The sequence below is a fragment of the Drosophila busckii genome, chromosome 3R (assembly GCF_011750605.1).
Source record: "Drosophila busckii strain San Diego stock center, stock number 13000-0081.31 chromosome 3R, ASM1175060v1, whole genome shotgun sequence".
NCBI classification, from domain to species: Eukaryota; Metazoa; Arthropoda; class Insecta; order Diptera; family Drosophilidae; genus Drosophila; species Drosophila busckii.
Window position 1 is genome coordinate 1618200 of NC_046607.1, and position 9034 is coordinate 1627233.

General features: G+C 41.4%; 1 protein-coding gene across 1 annotated transcript; it reads right to left on the reverse strand.

Moving 5' to 3' along the window:
* Positions 1-230: 230 nt before the first annotated feature.
* On the reverse strand, positions 231-4393 carry LOC108604256 (xanthine dehydrogenase). The gene is made up of 6 exons (XM_033294233.1): positions 4308-4393; positions 3553-3634; positions 3201-3434; positions 1335-3141; positions 652-1272; positions 231-584 (listed from the first exon to the last, which is right to left on the reverse strand). Exons 1-6 carry the CDS (start codon positions 4391-4393, stop codon positions 403-405), a joined length of 3012 nt encoding a protein of 1003 aa, XP_033150124.1. The 3' UTR covers positions 231-402.
* Between the last annotated feature and the right edge of the window lie 4641 nt (positions 4394-9034).

Sequence of the window (9034 nt, forward strand, 5' to 3'; positions counted from 1 at the left end):
CTTCTCTATAATTGGTGATAATAAACACATGTGGTGTCGATAAACAAAAATGTAAATAATCATTTATTTATTTATTAACTCTAATTTCGACAGCGTATACTATCGTCCACTGTTTATAAAATATTTTTTGCGTTTCGCTTAAACGAGTTTTGTTTTTATTTTGTTATTTCTAAACAAATTATTAAAATAATAATATGCCTGCTGCCAGCTGGCTGGCTTTTTAAATTAGCGAAACTTGGCTTCCTTTTATAACGTTATCCATATATACCACTTTATTTATATTTTATGTAATTTACATTATAAACAGTATATTAACAGTTGCATTATTAGAAGCTTACTTGGCCTGTAAAGACTTGCTGGTCACGTATTTTATCTAGAGTTGGGCTCAAGCAAACATACCGTTTAGCTTAATCTGAGTTCACTCGCCTTCGTGCCAGCATGCAGGACCATCAGCTCGGGTGTCATTGGCGCATTCAGCGTTACCCAGGACTTGGGCACACCAGCGTCGTCACGCGCCGCCTGTAGCGCTTGCTGCAAGGCAAACGCCACTGAAACAGACAGGCAAATTGCAGGCTCTCCAGTTGCTGTACGATAAACAATGAAATTAACAATTAATAAAAACTATCTGTTTATGTCTTTACTACTATTTACCTTTGGATCTCATGAAGCCCGCTTTGTTGGGGCTCTTGGGCAGCAGTTCGATGCGGAAATCAATGGGTATATCCTTGGCACCAGGTGGCTTGTAGTTCCAAGTGCGATTCGTAAGGCATTCGCCTGTAACAGGATCAACGACAATTTGTTCGCTAGTCCAGTAACCCAAGCCCATGATAAAAGCTCCCTCGATCTGACCAATATCCACATTGGGATTCAAGCTCTCGCCAGTATCTTCCAAAAGGTCCACCCGCTTGACCATATAGTTGCCTGTGAGTACATCTAGCTCCACTTCAGTGAGAGCCAAACCGCAAACGGAATATGGTTCCATGTCTTGCTGTATGCACTGTTCGTTGGCTATCAAATTGATCTTCCGATTATAAGCCTCATTGATGAGTTGCTGCCAGCTCTCCGGCTTTATTTCTTCCTTGAGTGGCGCCAAGCGAGAGTTGAGAGTCTCACACGATTTGCGAACAGCAAAGCAAAGCATTTCACTGCCCACGGCGCCGCCAGTGACCATAGAGTTGGCACCATTAATCGTATCACTTGCCTCGATACGTATCTGATCCAACGGAATTTCGAGCGTATGAGCAACAACCTGTGCAATCTTGGTGTTCATGCCTAGAAATAATAAGAGAGTTAGGCATATTGTTGAAAGACTTTTCGTTGAGGGGAAAACTTACCTTGGCCCATTTCAATGCCCCCATGAGCAATAACGACAGTACCATCACCATGATAAATCGCCACGGTAGCTGGATACTGCCCAAAGTAACCGATTTGATACTCCATTATGCATAAGCCTAAGCCGCGTTTATGCCAGCGATGCTCTATGTTGTGATTCATGATTTCAGCACGGCGCTGCTTATAGTGTGTGCTTGTGAGGAATCTGGGCATCATTTCACCCATTTTATGAGCAGGCAACATGTTGGCATAGCGAACATCCGCTGGGTCCACACCAGTTTCGAAGGCAATGTGCTCGATGATGTTCTCAATTAGAGCAATGCCTTCAACGGAGCCTGGAGCACGACAGGCTGTGCTGCTGGGAGAGTCTGAACATACCACGTAGCCATCAAGCTTATAGTTATCACTAAACTCATAGCAGTTCTTGGACAACAGCTGGGTATGGCCAAGCGGACAAAGTTTTTGCATGAAACCTGCATCCTCATAGAAGCGACTGTTTATGCCCACAATTCTGCCATTTGACTTAACGAAGAAGTCGTAGTCCAAATGAAAAGCCCAACGTTTTCCCAATGAGGTCATTATGGACTCCAACGATTGCACGAAGCGCACGGGTCGATTAAGCTTAAAAGCTGCCAAGGCAGCCGCCGTAGCTGCCATGCTAGAACACTCGGCCTTACCACCATACCCGCCACCAATTCGACGCGTCTTCACCTGCACCTCATTGTTTCTCAGTTTTAGCATTTTCGAAATGATATCTTGTGTCAAGTCCATCCACTGCGTAGCGCAGTAAACCTGAAGTCCACCTTCAAAGGGCACCACAACAGTCGTGTGGGGTTCCATAAAATAATGATATTGCAAGCCCATATCCAGTTGTCCGCTTGAGGACACCTCGTGTTCTTCTTTTAAGTCCAAGTTGCTGATAAGTGACTTGATAGTATGTTTGATGCGGTCGCCAGAGGCAGCCGCAGCTAGCACATGTTTCATGCTGGGCAACACTTGCTCCGCTCCCCCTTTGTAGCTTACTTCAACCAACTCCACTGCACGATTAGCCAAAGAATTTGATGTGGCTAACAACATTCCAATTGGCTGGCCATAGAACTTTATAGGTCCCGTAGCAAACAATTGTTGCTCCGTTGGAAAGAAGTGCGGATCCTTTGTAGCAGGCGCCACATCGTTGGGTCCAGGTATATCCTTTGCGTCCAAATATGCCACCACACCATCCAGAGCCATAGCAGCCGATATGTCCACTTTGGTGACCACTGCACCAATTCGTTTCGCAGTCACAAACGCTGCCCACAGCTGATTGTGTTGCGTGGGAAGATCGTTGGCATAAGTAGCCTCACCAGCACATTGAATGAGACCCTCGTGCTTATCCGTTGGTTTCGTCACCGGGTAATGCTGTGAAAATGTCTCAAAGCTCTGCTTTCCACTAGAAACTGGACGTTGTAGCAGCAGACCTCCCGTTTCATGCTTCTTCGCGACTGTCTTTTGACGTTGAGTCGCCGCCTTCAGAAGGAACTTGTAGAACAAGCCGCAGGCCAGCTTGCGTCTATAGGCAGGCGAAGCGTCAGGTAGCACTTCATCAGGCTGAAGAATGGATTCCAGATTGCTAAAAGCCCGCTCTAGCAAAGAATTCTCAAAGGGATTGCTGCCAATCAGCAGCTTCTCAATAGAAGATGCGTGCACAAAGTCCGGTCGAATACCACCAAAGCAAACGCGGGCACTTTTCACCTGAGAGTTGGCATCATGCCATTCTATCAAAAATCCAGCGTTGACATAGGCATGTACGTTCTGAGCACGCGGCAGTATCTACAAAGAGACTAAGTTAGTAAATAATGATCAATTTCGTAGTCAAATTGAGAACCAACCTTATAGGAATCGAAAATGAATTCCTCCTTGGAATAAGCTGGAAGAATAAATCCACGAATAAGCTTGCCCTGCATGTTGAGTTTCAAATAGCTGTCTAAGCTGATGGCTTCCTGCTTTGATGCCGACTCTTGAACGATCACCTTTGCATTCAAAGCCTCCATCACAATGTAGACATCTGAGGGGAACTCGGGATGTGCATGCTTGATCGACAAGTTGCCTGCCAAGGTGCCCGCCTGAGTTGCATGTAACAGAAATGAAAAACATTGATAAGCATAGGTTCAATAGATAAGAATAGATAGATACACTTGTTATCAAGTAATAAAGAGATTAGTGGACACCTCACTGACTTACATTGCGTACTGGCACATTGGCAATCCAGTCCAGGTGCAACCACACCTGTGATAGATATATCCGTCCAGATGCAAACTTCACGCTGTGAATATATAGCTCAAAGCAGCAGGTCTTCTCGGAAGCTTGCCCGAACACATTATATATTGATCTTTACCAGAACCGCCCAACCGGACAAGCCCAACATTCAATCCTTACAAAAAGAAAGTAGAAAATCACGATCATAGTCCTCTCCATGCAATAGACCACATATCTGAGTAAGCGACTTTTAAACGCGACTAGCAGCAGAGTAATTATGACACTAATAGGAGCTTCAAGCCCAGGTCAGCTTATAAGACGCAATTCAAGATGTATGAAAGTGCTCGAGCTTGGCTTTTTCAGCTGCTGGATCATCAAAAAAGAGCGTTAGATTATTGTCACTGTCGTCTCGAGACTTGACACAAGTAACAACAAACGAGCAACACTTGACCATCACAGGATAACATAGAGAAAATTGAGAATGTTATTCGCCAAAGTACTAAGCATATACTCACATGTCTAGCGTACGAATAAACAGCAAACACGATGAGACGTAGTAACGTAAAGAAGATGCACTTTGTGTCGCCTAGAATACAACCGAATTATAATAAGCCCTAGACCATCGCGCCGTTGAACGCTTGCTCACTGCGTCCACGCGGGATCGTGCTTCTTGTTTGGTCGTGTCTTATTCATTCGTGTTTTCTCTGCACTACTTAAAACCGTGCGAGCGAGCGTCTCACACGTCTCTTATATTCGCCGCGCTCGTTCTCTCCGCGTCTTCGCGACTCGTCACAGAATCTTCTATAATTACACTCTCCACAGCCATCCGTGCCTTATTCTCGAACCGCCGTAGAACAATTTTGCGTTGAATTAAAAAATTGGATTGGCAGCAAAGAATATAAAAGAAAGAACTAAGCAAGAGTTGAAAAGTTAGCGGCGCTGCTGAGCTCTCTGCGGCCTTTTCGGAGTTGGCACGTCAAGAGCGCTGCTAGCGTCGGCGTTAGCGCAGCGATTACGCTCAGAGATAATTTAAAGTGTAACTAAGTTTAGGACACAGTTGCTGTCAGCAGTATACGTATGTATATTTAATGCAAAGTAAGATGAATTTAATTGTATAGTTGTGTCTTAATGAAATGTGGTGTAATTAACTTTAACTAAAGCTTTCATTGGTAGATAAGAAATTCTTTATTAAAGAATTTTTTACTAATATAAATCACAAATCATAATAATGCTTATAAGTTTGTATGCATACATTCCATGTGTTTGTGTTTATCTGTAGTTGTCAGCAAGCAATTCTCTATACAGTTCCGAGTATAGGTGATTAAGAGTAGGATTTGTTTTTTTCTACCACACCTTGACGCGCCTGGCCAAGCTCGCGCGCCGCCCCCAACCCGGAATTGAATGCGCTCAAGCCAAACGCCAGAACACGCAACCGCCTTCTTTGGCACAAATGATTTGGTGCCCGTAAGTCAAAGCATGCTCTCGTATAAAAAGATTATTCAAGCTTATTCAGCTCGGTAAGTGTCGGTCAAATTAAACTTAAAGCCAAAGAAATTATATTAATATGTGAATGATTGACACGAAAACTCAAACCTCGTAGTGAGCAACTAAAAACTAAATACATCTAAAACTTATTACAATAAAAGAGATTTTTTTGTTGTTGTCTATGTTATGTTTGAAATTCATTGAAAATACCTAAAGCATATATTGCATATTTTTACATTATAGTAACATTGTAGAATAATATTTGACTCTTAATATTAAAGTACGAGAGAATATGCTCATCTGAGTACAAAAAGAGTTAACTATGATGCTGTGCAGAGCAGTCGGAAAAATATCACAAATTTTTAATAAATCCAACAATAATATGTAATACTGAGACGATTAAGTCGAGATACTAAGTCTAAGATTAAAGAACAAGAGAGAGAGACCACTCATCAGTGAACAAATTAAGTGTCAATTAATGAGTTAGTATAGTCTATCGTATTTATCGATGCAGTTGAGGCTCGTATTGATTCGTATTGATAGTACACCTGTATAGCTTATCATGGTTAAATGTTATCATGAATCAGATAGTTTAGCTTACTAAATGTATCAACACTATGTCGGAGATAACGGTAACGATGAGAGCTTACTGCGACATACTTGTGCAAATTACAGAGGCAGAGGCAGTGGGTGTGAAAGGCGGTGGGGGGGAGGCGAACGTCAATTTTCGTTAATAGGTGAAAATAAATAATATTTCTGTGTGCGCGTAATGGGGCACGGAATCTGTAAAAGATTTGCTTCCTTGTTCGCTTGTAGTAGCTTCTGCTTGAAGCGATGGCGACCATTGCGGTCGGATTGCGGGGAAAAGTAGACACACTGCCAGTTCCAGAGCCTTATATCAAGATTTATTTGCACAATTCCGGTTTTGGGCTTTTTCTTTTTAGTTGCCTTTTTTATTTCAATTTTTAGTGCCACTATTTGCTATGGCAATGCGCTCCCTACTTTTTTCCCTTCTGCCAACAGTTGAAGTACAGAACAGCGCAACAGCCTTTAAGCTGCTGGCTTGGCTCGAGAGCAAAAGCAAGAGCGAGAGAGAGACAGAAAGAGTGAGAGAGAGAGAGAACGCAGCAGCAGAGGATGTGCATCTAAGAAAACAACAAAGCCAACGACAGCTGTTTCTTAAGCTGTATTTTCCACCTATTGTCATTTTTTTTATTTTGCCTTTTTTTTCGTTTAGTTTTTGCTGAAGAACTTTTGACACTGAGCTTGAGCTGTGGACAAGGCTTAAAGCTTTGGCGCCCACTACAATTGCGCTGAATGAAGACTTCAACAAAAAACTTACACCAGCGTACATAAATTTATGTCAGCATGTGTGTGACTTTGACACAGTGGCACTCAAAGAAAAAAATCAATATTTAAATAAATTGCAGCTAGTGATGTTTGCTTTTGAAGCAATCGTTAATTTGTTTATGTTTCGCATACTTATTTTTTACTCTGCAGTAGCTTGCACAATATTTTTTCACATTTAAATTACCAAGTTTTTGTGTCCACTAAACTCAGTTTAAGTATTATAAACGTTGCCAATAACAACAATAATAAACACACACAAACACTTGAAACACACACAGGTAAAACGCGACGCGCGCAGCTGAAACGGCAGCTGCTATATATTTATTATTCGCCGCGGCAGACGCTCGTCGTCCAGCACGTCTGTACGTAAGCACGTTCGGCAAGCAACTCTAGACAGCGAATATTGTCGAGCGGCTTTTGGGGGCGACAACCACACAACGACGAAGCTCCAAAATGCACAAAAAGACGAACACGAAGAAGTTAAGCGAGCGTCAGTGAGTGAGTGAGGCAGGTTGGAATACTAGACGGCTGGCTGTGTGTGTGTGTGGTGTATTTTGTTCGCTCTCATACTAACTCACGCGCTCTCTCACTCTGTTGCTGTGAGTGTGCATGCGTGTGTGTGTGTCAGGTGAGTTGCATCTATAGCAACATGTTGTTGTTGCTGCTTCTTGCTCTTTTTTAGACCATGTACATAAAATGTACAAAAGGATTTATAATTTTGTTGAATGAGCTTAACAGGCAAAAGAAGGCGTGGCGACAGTATACGCAAGTATAGATATAAAAATTCTTTTCAATGCTAAATTTTTCATTCAGTCTAAAGTTTATTTTAGTAATTTCGATACCTGCCCCAACATATTAAAAAGTACTGTAGCATGGACGATTTTCTCGTAAAGCGTGTCGTCATGGTAATTTTCGCTAAAGTATTTTTTTGTCTTTGCGGCGACCCCCTCGTCAAAGTGGACACTTTGGGGCTGCGCCCAACCTTTAATGCATGGTTTGAAATGTTTTAGACCTTTTTTTTCACTTAAACCGATGGCAGGAGAGGGTAGAGAATCCTGCCCGCCACCCCATTATCGGACAACTACGAGTTCTGGTCTACTATTTTACTGACACGGATCATTCCATTATCGAGCAACTCTCTTATTATTCAACGCACTTACCTCTTCTTTTTATCGCGCGTTGTGTCTGCTATCTTGGCTTTCCACGCATTGCTTTCTTAATGTTTAGAACTAGGAGCCAGCGGCCCACGATGCGGATATCTAATCTGATTTTAATATAACTTCAGAGCTGCGCCTGCATCCACAGCTGTATTGTCTAAGCTCTCTTTGTGTGTATTCCGATCCTGTTTTGTGAGTGTGTGAAGTGAGTTAGTGTGATTAGATGTAGTGGAGATAAGAGTAAAGTGTTCGCTTAGTGTCGCGTATAAATTGATTTGAATAGTCCGCCTGCAGCAGGAGGCACCAGTGCTGGGACAACTCATATATTAGAGTTAATTATTTAATTTATTGTTAATATATATATATCACTGTTGATATGAGCAGTTAGCCTTTTAAATCTCAAGCATCCGACGAATAAGGCTGACTAACCTTCTACTGTGATTTTATAATCTAAATTTAACCTCAACTCAATAGTTAACATCTTGAATATATTATTGATGTTATGTTAATACTTTATGTTATTGTATAATAAGTTCTTAATCTATGGACTTGAGGCTTAGAGAGTAAAGCATTATGCCAAGGCATTAGAAAGTAAGGTCTAACGCAGTAGTTCATTTTAAGAACCATACCTTAAAGCAGGACGAGAGACAAAATGCGACAATCATAGCGAGTATGTTGAGATAGTAGTCCAAAAACAATTGCAGTAATTCTAATTGAGTAGTTCGAGCGGGAAAAAGGCATAACGCGAGTGAGTCAACTTCTGTGTAAATATATAATTATATTGAGCAATTTATCAAGCTGTGCTAGATCAAAGACAAATGTCCATCTCTAGACTAGAACGACGATTAGTTAGTCCTATATGTCTGTGTCTATTTTCCTTGCGCGTTCCTTCCACGGTCATCCCCAATGCCGTGTCTATTATTAGCTTGTTTCTCGTGATCTACGTTTCAGGTAAAATCTACTATGAAGGACGTAGGTGGAACGCCTAACTAGCACCACAAATATTTTGGTAAGAGGAGACTAAGTAACTTGCAGCTACATAAAAATAATAGAAGTTCAAGATCACATGATTACAATATATTACACTTATCAATTCCGTTGTATTCTTATAATATTTATTATATGACTAATCTTCTGTCGCTCGAACCCATCGCACTATACCTCATATCAAATAATAATTATGAGACACGCTAAAAGTAATTGAATGCAAGCATTTCTACAACGAATTTCTTAATTACCATAATCTTAAAATAATATTCTATAAATATCCGTGAGCCCTGGTCTATATATAAGACTACAACAATATATCTACGAGAGAACCACGAGCGATGAAAGCAACACGCACCACACGATCCGATAAATAACTTAGCAAGCGTACAATTATATTATACCGAGCTTGGTATCATGTTGGACTAATTATACTTTGTGTTTGGATCATTTTTCCAGCGTGTCTTATTTCATGGTTCGGCAAGTAT

Coding starts and splice junctions, on each gene's coding strand:
- LOC108604256 (XM_033294233.1), bottom strand. CDS start 4,393: ATGGCTGTGGAGAGTGTAATTATAGAAGATTCTGTGACGAGTCGCGAA. Junction 3,435..3,552: donor CCAATGTGCCAGTACGCAAT/GTAAGTCAGTGA, acceptor CATGCAACTCAG/GCGGGCACCTTGGCAGGCAA. Junction 3,142..3,200: donor TCATTTTCGATTCCTATAAG/GTTGGTTCTCAA, acceptor GTCTCTTTGTAG/ATACTGCCGCGTGCTCAGAA.